General features: G+C 41.0%; 1 protein-coding gene across 1 annotated transcript; it reads right to left on the bottom strand.

Annotated features, from left to right (window-relative positions):
- Nucleotides 1–727: 727 nt before the first annotated feature.
- Nucleotides 728–16,286, bottom strand: LOC123974870 (renin binding protein). Its single transcript, XM_046055844.1, has 11 exons — nt 16,112–16,286; nt 12,196–12,301; nt 12,020–12,095; nt 11,865–11,940; nt 10,671–10,849; nt 5,168–5,395; nt 4,262–4,343; nt 3,963–4,138; nt 3,699–3,830; nt 1,936–2,023; nt 728–1,378 (listed from the first exon to the last, which is right to left on the bottom strand). Exons 2-11 carry the CDS (start codon nt 12,294–12,296, stop codon nt 1,305–1,307), a joined length of 1,212 nt encoding a protein of 403 aa, XP_045911800.1. The 5' UTR covers nt 12,297–12,301; nt 16,112–16,286; the 3' UTR covers nt 728–1,304.
- Nucleotides 16,287–17,649: the final 1,363 nt, after the last annotated feature.

The following is a 17,649-nucleotide window of genomic DNA, read 5'->3' on the forward strand; positions in this document are numbered from 1 at the left end:
TATCAATTTTTATAAATTCATATGATGTGATTTTCTGGAATTTTCTTTGGGATTCTGTCTTTCACTGTTAGAATGTACATATGATTAAAATTGTAGATTGTTGCATTCTTTGTAAGTGGGCAAACCTGCAAAATCAGCAAGGGGTCAAATACTTTTTTCCCCCACTGTAGTTACAATATAAGGCTATACTGTTAGCATGACTTTACCCTTAAACAGCTGGATGACACAATTTTGTTAAAATGGCGGGGATGGGCTCTTTTGAGCCAAAAGACCTGGGGGAAGTTGAGACAGATATTTGACTGTAATTTTACATTGCCGCCTTATGCATCATTGAAATGATGTGACATTATGCATTTTAGACCAGAAACCATCAGGCCTGCTTCTATAAATGGAAGACAGACAGGCTTCAACTCCTATTGTGGGTGAGTAATGGGAGAGGTACAAAAATGGATCCATTTATCAGGTGGCACAGGACATGACGATCAACAGGATGGCTTTAAAGTAATACATTAATATGAAACAACTAGGAGACATAGCTGCAATGTTTCACTATCTTAGTGCAATTGAATGTTGGGACCTGGCGTTTGAGTTTGCATGATAAAATGACATTGATGTCACTGACTCCCATGTGTCTCAACTTATCCTCTTTCTTGGCTCAACTTACCACTCATATGGGGCAAGTTGAGCCAAGAGTCCACTTTTTTTTTGGAAAGCCATATTTGGAAAACAGTTTATTTTAGATCCAAATTGATTATTTCCAGGGATGCACCACATCCTACAATATATGTTCATATTTTAGTCGGAGAAAGTACTGTCATGTCCTCGCTTTAAAGACACCTCAAGTAAAAATTGTCTCAACTCACCCCGCTCTCCCCTAATTATGGCAGAGAATCTTAACAATAGGAACGGCTGGATATTTTCTCAGCAAATTAAAAGGAGAAAGAAAAAATAAGAAAATCATGATGTAGTCAGATCTTACATTAATGTCTATACAAACTTCCACAGAAGATATATAAAGAAGCCTACGGTTTATTCAGAATCACACATAAAAGCAATTGCTTTGGTATTTTGGTGCTTAACAGTTAACATAGTAACATCATGTATATAGTACACAGTGAATGCTGATATATGTCAGTATGCAGTAGTAACTAATTTAATGAGCCGCTCAGTCACTGGATATTTGTGATGAGGTTTGAAAATTAGTGCAGTTTTGCTTTTTGACATGATTATTGTGGTTTGATTAGTGAACATCCCCAAACATCAGATTCAGTCCCATCATCATTATAACGCCACCGTCAGATCGCTCAATCCTGGTTTAACAGCAGATCGTCCAGAATACGCTCGCACATGTACAGGCAGCGAGGCACGTGGAAGAACCCTGAGGAAGAGACGAGAAACACCATCATCTTACCCACCAGACAAAGCAGGAAACTGCCCAGAGGTCCCAGACTCTCAGCAGAACCCAGGGCACCAGGTACTCTGTTTGGTTACACTGTACATACCACTGAAGCATAGTCAGCACTGAAATTATAACTCCAAAGTATTTCACCTCAGAGTGTTTCATGTGTTGGGGAGTTCTACTGCACATATTTTAAAGTAGTATAAAGCCTTTAGTTTCTCAGAGGGAGCTGTGTGACAAATGTCCTCGAGTGATGTCACCTGAGTCTGCGTCGGCTGAAGACTACCAGTCTGAAACTGAAATCTGTTGGTTTGGAGTCAGAAAGATATTTCACAGACCTCTGCTGCTGCTGCTGCAGGCTACATTAGCCGCTACTCACATAACACACACCAATCTCTGACCAAACTGTCTAAGTCAAGTTGCATTGTGGGTAATACAGGCAACTGATTTTTACAATGAAGAGGAATGTGCGAAATGCAGTACTTCTTTTAAAACATGTGCAGTACTTATACTACTTTTAAAACATGCATTCTTACCTTTAAAGGGGCCTCCTTTAAAGTCCAGCACTACTTTCCCTTCCTGGGTCAGATAGCCAAACCACTCGCCGCTCTTAGCGTCCGGAAACTGTACAGAATCATGCAGTATATTCAGTAAGTATTTTCACAAAATCAACATCTACCAAGTTTCAAAGGTTCCACTCAGGGCCCACCCGTGGCATAGGCGACATAGGCGATTGCCTAGGGCGCAAAATGTCAGGGGGTACCACAAGAGAAGGTTTTTGAATCTGTGTGAATCAGCTCAGCCCAGCTGATGCGACACAGGCAGTTATAACAATCAAGTGCACCTCGTGCTGTGAATCCAGACAGTTGTGACGAGTGGCAATGTAACTGGTTGCAAATATAAACCTCTAAAACTGAGGTACAACCTTGCTTTGTTTGGGATTGTGAGCTGCAATTTATCGGAGTTAACGTGTGTGTGTGGATTGTGGTGAGATTTCTGCCTGATCACAAGTGTTTTCGGTTGGTTTCGGTTTCACATGCAACTTGCAGTCCCAATAGCCTACTACCAGCGGAGCAATAATGTAATGCACAGCAGACTAAAGGGCAGCTAGAATTCTCATTAAATGATGACGTCAGTCTCGTAATATTCTGACTTTTTTCTGGACATGTCAGAGAACACAGATTTGTGGGAGAGATTCTGAATGTGCAGAACGTTTTCAACATGAGGGGAAAACCTGCTGAGACACAGGAGCTAATAAAGTCCAGGAGTTTATAACTGAATTAAAATTAATTCAGTGATCACTGAGGTGAAAAGGTGCCACCTATTTAAAGAGGTTACTTCCCCAAACAGAGACTCAAAAGAGGAGGGAAGGCTAGGAATGTTTACTGACTCAGTAGGGATTTAATTAAATTAGAAAAGCTGATCTACAGGAGAAAACATTTAAAACCAATAGCTACAGAATGCCTAAGAGCCTTACTGCATTATATTCTTTTAACTTTTAATATTTTGAATTGTCACCTGTCGCCTGAATATTGTGTTTCCCTTTATATAGATAAAGACATTTCCACCATAAATTGTTGCAGAAATTTTCAAGAGAATGCAGGAAATGAAGTCTTCAATGCTTAAGATTTTATGGGGGAAGACCCCCAGACCCTCCTCCTCATTTGTCCCCTCCTTTCGTTTAAACTAAACCAATGCTCTTGCATTTCAGGAAATGTCTCTGTACAAACCAAACCTGATGACTTCATTTAGGCATTTCCCCCTGCAGGAACATAATGAACAGCTAATTAAATGGCAATAAAACGGTACAGCATGGAAGCTTAGATCAGACAGCTAAACTTCACATTTCACTGCCCTGGTGGAAAACACTTTATTTTATTGATTTTTACTGCTAATGTTTTTAAGGCAAATGCACTTTACCATCAACAATACTTCCAATTGTTGCTCAAAAAGCCGTGTGATTCAATAGCGTAGTGGTAAAGAGACAGTCCTCAGAGTACCACTTCCTGTGTCAGACATTGATTTGATTCACAATATTAATATATTATAGCTTGTGAAATTAAAACTTACACACTTAACCTTTAATTAAGCAGGACGCATGTTCAGAGGAGCACTGTGAGGAAATTTGTTTCACTTCTAATGGCATGTACACAAGGTGGTTTTGCTGGTTTTCACTGACTATACACAAAATGAGTGATGCAGCACTAATCTAACAGAACTACGTCTTCCAGCTCTGTAGTCAACACACAGACATGAGAGTGTTCACTGTCTTCTTGTCTCATTCTCCATGTGAACTCACGTGGCTGAAGGTGTATTCGTAAACCTGAGAGAATCTCTGGAGCAGCTCTGGCCTCTGGGTTTGACTGTAGGCCATCAGGAAGGCGATGAGCGCCTCACAGTGAGGCCACCACAGCTTCATACTCCACTCCAGCTGCTCACCAGGGTCACAAGCAGAATCAGATAGATGCATTGATGAACCAGAAGTAAACACCATCTACAATTACAGGCAGAGGATCTGCTGCCTAAAGGAAAACACCATCATATGTGTATATTACTGATTCACCTGTGTAGGGCAGTGACCTTCCACATCCAGGAAGTAAAAGAGGCCACCGTGCTCTTTATCCCAGCCGTACTGATAAGGGAGCTCCACAAACTTGTTAATGGCGGTCCTCTGGAGTTCCTCGTCCCCCAGCGCTGCACTGAACTGAAGCAGGAACCAGCCGGCTTCCAGAGCGTGGCCTGAGTCAGCACGGGTTAGCATGTGGGGAAGTCCAAAAGAAACATGGAAAATGTTGAGGTCGGCAACAATCAACAGGAAATATCTCGACCCAAGCTTCCTTGAGCTTCCTAGTATCTGTTTACCTGGGTTCTGCAGCCGGCCCTGGCAGCCCGGCAGCTCTGCTCCTTCCAGCGACACGTTCTCTAAAACAGCTGTGCCGCCTCTCTGTAACAAGTTACAGAATGTTTATTTTCAGTTTTATGTTATTAATGCACTAATTGGACAATCTTTTAATACAGAGTCAGAGTGAAGCTGTTACTTCTGGCTTCTTGTTCCAGAGGAAGGAAAACAACATTATTAAAAAACAGCCCTACAACAACCACTACACTGTGTGGTGTGTTTCATTAAAGGCAAGTTTATACTTCTGCGTCGAGTCTACACTGTAGCTTATGGAGTAGGATACATGCAGTCATGAGCATTTACACTCATGCGTTGGTGTCTGCGTCGCTCTGCAGTTACGCCACCAAAACGCTATTTGGCAGTGGGGCTTCTACGTTCTACTGTGTTGAGTTTCTTCTTCTTTGTTGGTGTAGGCTAATAGAAACAATGGTGACTTAAAGAGAGCAGATCATGTTAGGAGTTGGAGCTGATCAATGTTGAACAGCAGTTACTTTTTGTTAAATGATAATAAAACGAGTGAAGGTGTGGTATGCACAATGAAAGACGAGCCGGATATGTGACGCTAACAAGCCCACCAATCACAGTTGTTGTGGTCTGCAACTTACATGGAGAACAAAGCACAGACTGAGGGTTCTATATTGTAAATCTGCTCAAATATTTTGCTTCAAGGTCAAATCTGGTGAACTTTGATGTTAAAATGTGTTAGTAAGTTATTGTGATAGCATGTTCCCACTTGGCAATTAGCTCGCCAGCTGCAGTAAGTCTAGCATGTGCAGGTGTACTTTCCTCCCCGCTGTGAATCCAAGCTGAGTACAGCTGAGACACAACAAGAGTCACATTAGCATCAGTCAAGTTCTGCGTGTCCACACCTGTATGTGTTGTAGAATCTGCTGGACACACCAGCTGCCCAGATCTCCGTACTTCTGAACCACCTTCTGCCCCCGGCCTTCAGTTAGCTGCTGCACCAGACACAGCAGCATCATGGGAACTGCCATGCTGTTGCTGGGAATGTCTCCAGGAAGCTGGGGCCGGCCCAGGCCAGACGGGTCCTCCCTGACCCAGTAGATCAACTGCTCCATCATCTGTTCAGCCTCCAGCTTGCAACACATGTTGTCCACAAAGTATTACGAATTTGCTCGCTCACAGACACACACACACAATTTACATAATCGAATCACAATCATCAACTCCTGCCTATAGTCGACTGATAGTCGAGTCGTGTGTTTTTGTGCACGACGATTATACTTATTGGAGAAAAGTGGTAGTTCTATGTAAAATCAGAAGTTGAGCACCCCCATATCGCCAAAATGTCATGATCCACAGGGTAACTCCGCTTTAATCTTGAGAAGCTGCAGACTCTATTCATTCAACTTACACTGTAAATTTAATCTCTCTCTCTCTCCCCCCCCTAGAAACAACCTCATGCCACCCAGCTTTGATAATACATGAAGAGGTAAAACATTCCAAATGGAGGTAGGGTTTCTATATAATTGTTTTAGCCAATTTATTTTGAAAGGTATTATTTAAAAAGGTATAAAAATCCAGAAAGTTAAGCCCACCGTTTTCATAGGAGTTCATGAGAACGGTTTTCTTCAAGTAATGTGTTTTATTCTTCCATATAAAACTGAATATCATTTTGTCAATGTCTTTTATTAGTTTGTAGATCCAGAGCTAAAGCAGCATATGATAATCGCGAGAGTCCCTCTGCTTTAGTAACTTATACTCTACCTCTTAACGAGAGATCTCTTAAAAGCCATTGGTTAAATTTCTTTTGTGTTTTTTGTACGACAGGAGTAAAATTTAAGGTCATTCTCCTCTGTTGGTCCTTAGTAATAAATATACCTAAATAAAGTATCACTTTTTATTGGAAGCTGGTTTAGGGCACTCTTATAGCCATAAGTTCACACATATGTACATTCAAATACAAACCAGAAGCCTTAGAAAACATGTTGATTACATCAATTACAATAGAAATTTGGTTTTCATTTTTCAGGAATAATGTGGTGTCATCTGCCAGCTGAGTTATAATTAATTCTCTCCCTATAAGAGAGATACCTTTCACAGCACTGGATTTAATATGGTTTGCCAACAGTTGAGCCACTAAAAGGAAGAGGTATGGGGAAAAGTTGGGCAACCCTGTCTAATGCCTCTAGATAGATTAAATCTTGGGGATGTACCACCCATAACTTAAAAAAAATTATCTAACCCATTAATAATAGTAATCTAGGACGTCTAGGACAAGTCTAATATTATTTGTAATATGTCTTTTGGTCATGAAACCTGACTGTGTTTCTTCAATAACAGAGTTCAGTACAAATTTTTCTTTTAGCCAATAGTAGAGCAAATATCTTATAATCATTACTAAGCAAACATATTGGACGCCAATTGTCAATAAGTAATTTGTCTTTGTTTGGTTTGGGAATTAATGTGGTCAGACCTTGAGTCACGGTTGTTGGAAAAGATTCTCTTTCCATGCATTCGACAAAAACTTCTGTAAGTCCTCTGTAACAACCCCATTAATATTTAGTTTATCAATATTGTTATTATTATGTTTTTCAAAATAAAAAAAATAATGTGAGTTTTGTTCTCCTTCTTCAAGCCATTTTGCTTTTTGAGTGTATAAATCTTTAACTTGCAGGGTAGCCAATTCTGCTTTTTCCTCCTCTAAAAGTATATCTGGGTTCTTCTGAGATAAAATGGTGATCTTTGTTATTACCTCTTCCTTTTCAACACTTCTGGATTTGGCTTTTATACTACCATATTTTCTTTAAAATTTACCAACCTCGAATTTTAAAAGTTCCCAATTATTTCCAAATGTTTTTTCTTCCTTAGCTTTGGACCAAAAAAAAAGAAATCAGAGATGTAACCTCTTTTTTAACTTCGTCATTTAATAGTAAAGAGCTATTTTGTTTCCAATACACTGACTGAGCAGCGACACTTTTAACAGTGGAAAATTTTAACTTAATGTGTATAGCCTTATGGAGGAGTGGGCCATATTTCCACATCAATAAGATCTTTATTAAAGTTCTCGGACACTAACCCAAGATCTATTCTTGATATCTGTTTTATTACTCCAAGTATATGACCTGTTGGGATATTTTTTTCTCCAAATATCTACAAGCCTGTATTTGTCTGCAAAGGCTTTTAAGTTGGTATTGGTTATGTTTGGTTGACCAGGTGGCCATTTATCCAAATTACCATTCATAGACATTGGCTATTATTACCTTATGATTACACATCAACATGAGCAGTTAGTATCAGTAGCTGTCATTCAGACATAGGTTTAACATGTTTGTTATGACCATCAAGTTAAAGTCACCTCCTAACAATAAGGTGGCATCTGGGAATTTGTCCAATCATTCTACTAATATGTTCTCTATAAAAAGAATAAGGTTATCATTTTCTATGTATATATCCATAGACATCGGCTATTATGAATACTAGATTGTTGTGTTTTATTGCTTGGCATATAAAGTGTCCAGCTAGAACACATTTTGTAATTAGGATATCTCCAATAAATCTGTCCTTTAAGGTAGCTACACCAGCTTAATGTTCTGTCCCGTGAGAAAGCCATATGGAGTTACCCCACTGAGATCTCCAAAAATTGGCAGTCCATTAATAAAGCCTTTTCCTCCCAGAAAGTAGGGTGACTTCCCCTCCTCTCGTGCCTTCTTGATTGTAGGCCACAGTTTCTTTCTGTTTTCTTTGTCTTCTTTTGTCAAATCCTCCTTGAGGCGCAAACCTTTTCTTTGAAGAAAGTTGCTGTTCTTGGCAGCCTTCCAAACTGCATCCCTGTGAAGCCGTGAGATAAACTTGAGGATTAGGCCGCCGGATCGAGGATCGTTTTGGTGCGGTTTCCCGACTCGATGAGCAACCTCGGTCCATACTTTTCATGGCTCTAACACTTTTTTCCACATGTTTTTCAACGCACGCTATCTTCTCATTCATGTGTTTTATTTCTGCACGGACAGCTTCCACCATTTTCTCAATGGCATCACTTCTGGAGTTGATAAGGTTAGCCAGGGTGACAACAGCATTCTTAGATTTTAAAGCACTGTCCGACTGGAAATGAAAAATTGTAGGCTTTTTAGCAACTGGAGGTTTACTTGGTGTCACAGGCAGTGGGGAAAACTTGTCTTCATTATCCACTTGAACATTACATTCCATCCTACTGCCGTATTGTGTTCACTAGCAGAAAGGCTAACGTTGTTTACCTCCTTACTGGGTTCCATCTGTCTTTTCTGAACAGACAGGCATTCTTTTAAGGCTCCGTCTCACAACCACATCTAACGTTGTTTAATGGATTTCTTCAACGGACCGCACCAACTAAACTTGGTCAACTCACGTTATTCTAAAAATGCTACAAATAACAGTTTAGTGTTGAGAGCTCGACAACATTCGACTCGTCACGCCACCATCTTGTACGGGCCCCCCTCTTCAGCAAGTGTTCCTCCACTGCCACTACAGACATACACGCTACGCCTACACATGCGCACTGACGCTCCAGGGTCACCTGTTTCTGCTCTCTCAGCATAAAAGCAGCACAAATCCATAACATCTGTGTCACAACACAATGTTCCCAGTTTGAATCTGCCTCAGACAGGATCAGTCGTCTCTTATTAATTTCCTCTACTGTGAAGGTCTGTTAATGAAGCTAAATACTGCAGCTCTACAATACTGCAGTTTATGTACACTGCATTAAAGAGGTGGTATTATGCTTTTTGGCTTTTTCCCTCTCCTTTATTGAGTTATATATCTTTTTTGTGCATGTAACAGGTTTGCAAAGTGAAAAAGCCCAAAGTCCATCCCAAAGGGAGTTCCCATCTCCCACACAAAGCTCTGCTCTGAACTGCTTGAAAACAGCTCGTTTGTAGTCCAGCACTTCACTTCCTTTTCTTGTGATGTCACAATGAAAACGTGTCATAAAGCTTGCCAAGCAGCCTGCAGGGGTCAGGCACGCCCTCAAACCAAGCTAGTCTCACCGGAGGCCCTTTGGCGACTCGCCTTTGATTGGGTTTCCATTGTAGAAATGTTGTACCTGTACCTGCTTCCAGGTACTTTTTTTCGTATCACCTCACCTCCATTCAGGTTCCAAGCCAGATGAGGGTTACTAAAATGTAACATGAAAACACGACCAATTGCTGATTGGTAAGAGAGAATATTCACTTTCACTGCATCATCGTTGCGTGCACCAGACAGAGGCCAGCAACGGAAAGTTTTATATTTTACAGTTTTCGTATGGAATTTCATCACTAAATCCACTTCTGAGAAGTTTTGAGGTGAGAAATCAGCTGTGTAGATTTAAAATATTGACAGTTTTACGAGAAGTGATAGCGGAACAAAAATGTGCTTGAATATTGTCGGAGTTGAGGAGCTCCGCAAGTGGCTGCGGGGGAAGCCTGCACCAACCCGCGGGAGGAGCGTGTGAGGCCGGCCAGCCGCCCACTCACAGAGCCCTCTGCTCCCGCCGTCACACAGACCGCTGCAGCAACAACGGCAGACGGAAGGAAGGATTTCATACCGCTGATCTGTCTTTACATTCTGAGGAAGGTTGAAACGTTTTAACTTAAAAAAGAGAAAGCTGTGTGGATCGCTGGTGTGTGTCGCATTGAACATTACGTCGAGGCAGTTGTGTGTGGCGTTGCTATGACGACAAGCTATGTGCTATCTCTGGGTACTATCTGCAATGGAAAACGGAGCAGGGCCGAGTAGAGTCGAGTCTATCGATTTGCGCTATGGTAGCATTTTTCGGCAAAGCAGCACAGATCGTCAGAACACCGGCGAACACCGGCAAACAGTTCAACGTTTAGTCCCAATGATAAGATGTGGAACAATGATGTTGTGTGGTTGTGGACTTGAGTGTAAGTTATACCATCTGCTAGGTTACAGTCGCAGTCTGAAGCGACTTTGATTTGGATCACACTGCCTTGTTTCTTACGACCCGCCCTTCTCTGCTTCTGATTGGCTAGTAGTCCTTACCTGGGAACTGTGCGCGTGCAACTCCCAACAAAGATTTTGTACAAGTAAGATGCATCACTCTGTAGCTCAAGAGCGGAGCGTACAACACATAGGGTGAAAAGAGGAGCTGCAGCAATGTGCAGTATGAGAAAAATATGGTGTTTTTTGAAAATTAAACCATGTAAACCTGTTCTGGTACAACCCCCAATTAAGATTTTGAACCTGAAAATGAGCAGAATACCACCTCTTAGAGTCATTTGTTACTCATACATCAAAGTCAATACATGCCCACAATATGAAAATGGTGTTGAGTGGAACTGAAAAGTTTGACCTCATGAGAGCACAACAGAACAGCTCAGTATCATGAGTCACATCAATCAGCTGTTTACCTTACAAAATATAAATCCACTGTACCTGCATGTCCATGTCACCAGTGACCCTGCTCAGTTCATCCATGGCCATGACGTAGAAACACTCACTGAATATAGTCCTCTGAACTTTGACTGCTTTACCATCTCTTGTTAAGCAGAAGGCACACTTCCACCGGCCGCCGCCGCCGGACACACGAGCAAACTTCCTGAGGAATGCTCCTCCTAAGACGCAAACAGAACAACGTGAACTTATGATTACACATCAACATGAGCAGTGAGTATCAGTAGCTGTCATTCAGACAAACTGGGCCCAGAAATACATGTTACATAGTGGAAAATGTTTTCAATATTGTTGTCACATGTCCTGTAAAAGTGTTTGCAGTCGTGCACTTTTCTGTGTACAGAAGGTAAACACTATCATGGCTGCCACTAATCACTTAAGTCTATAAAGGAACAAAGCGCTGCACCATCTGTTGCAAAGATTTACCTGATGTGTGACACCTAGAACCCATTTTCTGTGTCTGTGACTAATTTGAACATTTTTTAAACTGGCCTAGTATGGAGCAAGCGCGCTGCAGTCAACAGCACTGAATCAGGGCTGCAGTGTAATTCTTGGAGACAACTGCACCCCGTCAAAGTTCGTCCACTAAAGTGCTTGTATTTGCTGTTGACAGGCTCAGATTGTTATGACATTATGGAAAGGATCCGTACAGAGAGAGAGCTTTTTTTAAAGAGCAAGATACTTTTATTTAACCAGAAACAGTCACTATATCGCTCTCGTCAAAGCCACCAGACTCCATTGACAAAAACAGTATTTTTACCTCTCTGGTCTACCGCTGCCTCAATTGGTTAGTTTGTTTGTGTTATTGTGTGAGGGTCAAATTATTACATAATGTATTGTAAAATGAGAAGTATCTTCTGAGAAAAAAAGATGAAGCTGAAGCTGAAGCTAGCAGCTGAGGCTAAAACTGATCTGGGTCTACTAAAACCAACAGGTCCCTCCTCTGGGGAGCACGAGACCAACATTGCTCTAGTTATAGCAGCGTTTGCTGGTCTACCACTTTGGTCCAGACTGAAATACCCCCATATTTATTTTCACTGTATGTTCACAGGTCCATCATGTTGATGCTAGATAAAAGGTCAGGAATCATGAAGGGATTAGGACTTGCTGTGTGTGTAGTCCCTGGTGGAAAACTTGGACCTGCACTAACTCAACAGATTTTACATTCACACACACCAGCTTTTGCTGCTTCGAGGATTTCAGGCTTGCGAAAGCGCTCCATGGTTCGGTACAGGCGGCAGTACATCCACACCTGTGAAAGACACAAGCCAGAGCATTCACATACCAGCCGCTGACTCATACAGCGGATCACTAATTCTTTATGGATTTACCTGTCGACCCTGCAGCCAGACGTATTTCAGCTCATCGTAAACCTTCCCATCCCTCCCAAGACAAGTGAAGAAGCCTCTGAAACAGGAAGCAGAGACTCAGCACGAGGATACAGACACAAACAGCCATGAGTAGAAAATATTTTCATTTCAGATGCATTTGTGTGTAGCTTCAGTACCCGTGTTCAGCGTCATGAGAGTATTTGAGCCAAAAGTCCACAACGCTGTCCAGCTCTGTGCGAATCCTCTGGCGACACTCCTTCAGCTTCACCACAGACATCGCTCCTTTAAAAACAATATGAACGTCAGTTTGTGATAAAAGGCTTGATGATTGAAGCTAACAAGAACATTTAACACCTTACAGAACATTCATTCAGACTTTGAACCTATTTGTTATTATAAATTATTATTTACAACAAAAGTACTCTCATTAAATAATAAATATCAGCTGTGTATTTGGGTAAAGCAATATCATAAAGTACACACCAATGCTTAAATTTGACATTCAACTCCGAAGAGCTTTGCTTGGTCTAGTGGCTGAATTTAAGACAGGATATTAGTGATATCTGGCATTTCACAGTGCTCTAAATATCGACATCAACCATTGAAAAACCCAAACAGGTCGACCTCCACTGGTTATCAGTTGTGTTCAGATCTGCATACTTTGCCTACATGTAAGGCAACATTCATAGGACAGATTTCTGAATGGAGTTTGGTGGTGTTTAGTTTGATTTGGGGGCCAGTATTGCCGCTATTATATCTGCAAATATGTACTTAGATCTGTATGTGTGGACTTGAATCTGTGAATGTGAAGGAATCTGACAAAGTGATCTCAAAACCCGAGTGTACTCCAAACTCCTCCATTATATCAGAGACAGAAAAGCAGAACAACTCAAACCTGAACTATCTGCTTGGCTATAGCAGCGAGTACTGTGCTTATTTACATTTTCTGCTACTTTATTCAAATACTACAACATCACGTTTCAGAAGGAAATGTGTACTGATACTGACTTTATTTAAAAGCTAGAGTTACTGTGTTTGTTGTTGTTACAGATTGTACAAGCAAACAGGAAGTACCTACAACAGGAAAATGCTTCTACCATGTTGATGCACCATTAATTCATTAATTAGCTCACACATCCTGCAGGCTGTGTCATCTGTATTTTGACTGTCCATACTTTAAGTTTAATTAGTTTGTGTACATTTTAAATGGAGGACTTTTAGTTATAATGTTATTTTGCGGCAGACAGAAACAGTGTTTCTGTGTTTGGATGCAGTGTTAAATTAGACTTTAAATCTGAAGGCTGAAACTCAAACCAGTGTTGTATCCCTACTGGTATTCAAACTAACTGGTGCCAGACGTGTGGGCATGTTGTGTGCAGCAGCTGCGGATTGACTCCATCCCCAGATTCGTCACACATTCACAAACATATTCCTGGCGCATCTTTAATCTACTGCGGCGATCATGATTGTATAAATGAGCACTACATTATATAGCCACACACGAAAAAAAAAAGAAATGAAAGAAAATAGACTTTTTACAAAATCGCGTCAAGCTGGATTCGAACTCACCTGAGCAATAAGTAACATCTACTCCCACCTGCGAGCTGATCACGCAATCACAGATGACTGTCTTCCAGTCACATATTGATTAAGCACATCATCATCCAGGTAACACTTTGTTTGGACTGATCTAAAACAACTGGGCCCTGTTTCAGAAAGCAGGTTGAACAAACTCTGAGTGTAAACCTGAACTCTATGTTGACGAACTCTGAGCTGTCAAACTCCGAGTTTTCCGTTTCTGAAAGGCCGATCAGAATAAGCTCAGTCAACTCTGAGTATGTTGAGCCTGATGGAAGCACGTGCGTGGGGATGGAAAAAAGCTATCATCATAGAACTCCGATACTACGATTCACCATGGCAACGGGTAAATAAAGAGCCTCCATTTTAATCGGGTGGAGCTAGAAAAATGAATGCGTGCCAACGCGGACCATGATTGGCTATAAAACGCATGATTGATAGGTTAACAATACTACATTTTATACATCGTTGCTGATTCATCATTTAGCAGACTGGAATTTCCTTAATGAATAATAAAGTGCTCGAATTCTCCTCCAGCCTGTTATTCATTTTAAATAGCTACAGGCCTGTTTATTCAGCTGGAACCTGACGGGACTAAATGCCGGTGGCAATAACTGAAGATAAAAATATTAATCGAACAGATTAGACACATTTTAGGCTCTTCATGGACCTGTGATTGTAAAGCCACAGTCCGACTCAGTAGGCCTATACCTATTAATGATTTTTTGCAATTTAAAATGTGTCTAAGTTCAAACTGAGTGTGAAGTTTTAGACGTCTATGTTTCATTAATAAAATCTTGCTCATTTCGTATTTTGTCAGAGAGTTGAACATGACGCTTTTTTAAAAAAGCGTCATGTTCAAGATCATCTTTGGGTAAAAAAAACCTAATAGCCTATTTAACCGTGATTTCGATGTTTCTAAAGACGTAACTGTGTTCTAATATGTGCTTTGATATCGACAGTATGAATGAGGAAATGTCACTTTTGTCACACCGCTTCCAGCTCCGCAGGAGGAGTCGGAGAGAAATTCAGCGTTAGTTGAAGTAAACCTCCTCCCAAGCACGTTAGGTTCACAGCGTAACTTGCCGGGGTTACAGACCTAGAGTTAATCTGATCTCGCTCTCTGAAACCGAAAACCCAGAGTCTCCCTTTTAGTTTTCACTAAACCCGCTTTCTGAAACAGGGCCCTGCAGATTCAAAGCTTGTTTTTGTTGTGCATTTGCTGAACAGTCAGTTGCACACACCAATCATCCTCCTTTCTCAAGCCTGCAGACGTTGCACCTTATAGTAAGCACAGTCGGTACATTAATATTGGATTGGTTCTATTAGGTTAATTAAATAGAGGAAAACACAGTAAGGTTTGTGTGCTTAAAACTTCAGTTTACCGATTGCCATTGTAAGAGAAAACAGAAAAACCTCCCCCAATAAACAAGATGCAAACGGGGCGCGAACCTGCGACCCACAGAAAAACTACTAAGGTGATATATGAGCTAAGGCAGAGAAGCTCATCTATGTACTGGTTTGGATTAATGTGGTCTGTTCTTGTTATTTACTGATTGGGTGATAACAGTTCAAACTGATTGGCTTTGGAAAAGACAGGGTGGAGCTCATTATCATTTAACACTAAGGGTCTTGTAACGCGTTGTGATGCGCGTCATTGGGACACTGAGCCCCGTAAAAAGCGGCGTTACATGAGCACATAGAGCGACGTTTTTTTCGCCGCCTCCAGACCGACGAAAAATGCGTCGTTGTTTACACAATTCCACGGCGCTTTTTATGGCGTTTTGCCTTTTGGCGGCGTAAAAAGCGGCGTCCTGGCCATTCAAACGGCGCTTTTTACGCTTTTTTTATTTATTTTTTTTTAAAACAAAACGAGGTAGGAAAGTGGCGTATTGTGAGCCTTTTAGCGTTCCATACAAGCATTGACTTTAATGGCCGCGATTAGCTCCGGCAAAGGCGGCGCAGCCGTAACGCACCGTAGACTGAGTCAGTGGATTTTAGGGGTTAGGGTTAGTTAAGCCAGATAACGAAAACATATCCTGGGTATGTTGAACTCGCTTCGTGGTACAGGCCCCAGTTGTTTTTAGATCAGCCAAAACAAAGTGTTACCTGGATGATGATGTGCTTAATCAATATGTGACTGGAAGACAGTCATCTTTGATTGCTCGATCAGCTTGCAGGTAACATGAAGAGCAGGCGGTAGATGTTACTTATTGCTCAGGTGAATTCGAATCCAACTTGACGCGATTTTGTAAAAAGTCTATTTTCAGCTATTTCTCTTTTCGTGTGTGGCTAGATAATGTGCTCACTTATACAATCATGATCGCCTAAGTAGATTAAAGATGCGACTTGAAAATGTGTGACGAATCTGGGGATGGAGTCAGTCCGCAGCTCCTGCACACAACACGCGCAGGAGTATGGCAACCAGTTAGTTTGAAAACCAGTAGGGCTACAACACCGGAGCAGCAGGCTGTCCCGTTCAATACGAAGACAAAGCCCAAATAACGTTCTTACCTTCGGGTCCAACCGCAGCTCAGGAGTAGAGACGTCCTGCAGAGGGTTCAGGTTCTGCACTGGTTAAGGTTCAGCAGCTGGTTCGGTCCGTCAGGTCTGGTCTGTGTGACCAGCTGTCATATGACCTGCGGCAGAGGCTCAGAGGAGGAAGTGGAACTGTGATCCTGCTGAAGTAAACGTTACACTGGAATCTGCACATGAGGCATGAAATGCAGATTAAATTGTTGTTGTGAGGATCCTGTGGCACAGAGGGCAGGAAGTGATAGGATTTTATTAACAGTCAGACTGTTTGTATTTGTCAACTATTAAATTACTGTCCAACTGACTAAACTAATTGATTAAGTCAAAATTCTCTGATTCTTATTTTGTGGTTTCTTTCCTCCTCTGTGACAGTAAACTGAATAAATCTTGGGGTTGTGGAGAAATTGAGGGAACAATGACCCACACTTTTTACCATTTTATAGACCAAACAACTAATCAATGGATTGAAAGATTAATCGACAGTGACTATTGATTGCAGCCCTGCTAGAAATGACAAACCAACTGCTTGTGTGAAGTTTCTGCAGAGTGGTTAGTTTCTTATCTTTCGCATAATTCAACATTTGAATAAGGTCAGAGTTTAAAATGATCCTCTGAAGTCTATTTGATATAAATGTACATTAACTTTAACTGCTTTTGCACAAAGCACAAACATGCATCACCCCAACATGTGCTGTGAGAGGCAGAGGATGTCAGTTTGAGCTGAATCAACACAGGACAACTATCCTACTGTACTGACAATTGAAGACTTCACATAATATTCCTGTTGATATGAATTATCCAGAGACCATATTAGTGTGAATGACTCAGCTTTTTTTAACCGGTCTTTAGTGGATCGAGCAAAGCCAAGAACCATCAGGCCTTAATAGGTGTCGGTACATAATATTAAATAGTTGAATAAATTAAACATGTATGTTCTTTAACACCACCACATGCTTTAAAGAAAGTACAGTTATGATGTGACTGGGTTAAAAATATTAACACAAGAAGCCCTCTGTGTAACATGTACATGTTATACATGATGTACTGTGTTGGATCTTTTCAGAGACGACTTTGGGAGGAAATGTTGAGAGAAATGAAGGAGAGAAACCAGCAGATGACAGCATGAACTGGTCCCAGCCTTCATGCGTTCATTTGTTCGTTTACCAAAAGAAAAATTCTGCAATTTATTTTAACTTCAGACTTTTTTTGTTTCTGTTTCAGTTAATCTGTATTTCAACCTGCATATTGAGTTGGTGATTAACAGCACCAGTTTGTGCAAGCGTACTTAGCAGAACTGATGCTTTTTGAAGGCAAAGGGGGGGGGTCACACCAAAAATTAATTTAGATTTTTATTTTGTTCGCTCACTTTGCATTTTATTAGTTGATAAATATATTAACGTATCTCTTTTTGAAAGCATTCTTACTTGACAGCATTTTTCCACACCTGCCTGAAACCTTTGTGCAGTAATGTAACATGTTTTAGTACATGTGTACACGATGTACTACACAAAGTGAAA

Source organism: Micropterus dolomieu, linkage group LG08 (genome assembly GCF_021292245.1).
Source record: "Micropterus dolomieu isolate WLL.071019.BEF.003 ecotype Adirondacks linkage group LG08, ASM2129224v1, whole genome shotgun sequence".
Lineage (NCBI taxonomy): Eukaryota > Metazoa > Chordata > Actinopteri > Centrarchiformes > Centrarchidae > Micropterus > Micropterus dolomieu.

Bases quoted from the DNA above. Each gene is read 5' to 3' on its own strand.
- LOC123974870 (XM_046055844.1), bottom strand. From the start codon at position 12,296: ATGTCTGTGGTGAAGCTGAAGGAGTGTCGCCAGAGGATTCGCACAGAG. The intron at 11,941-12,019 runs GTAAATCCATAA...TGTCTTTCACAG, and splicing joins TCTGGCTGCAGGGTCGACAG to GTGTGGATGTACTGCCGCCT. The intron at 2,024-3,698 runs GTGAGTTCACAT...GATTCTGTACAG, and splicing joins ACGAATACACCTTCAGCCAC to TTTCCGGACGCTAAGAGCGG.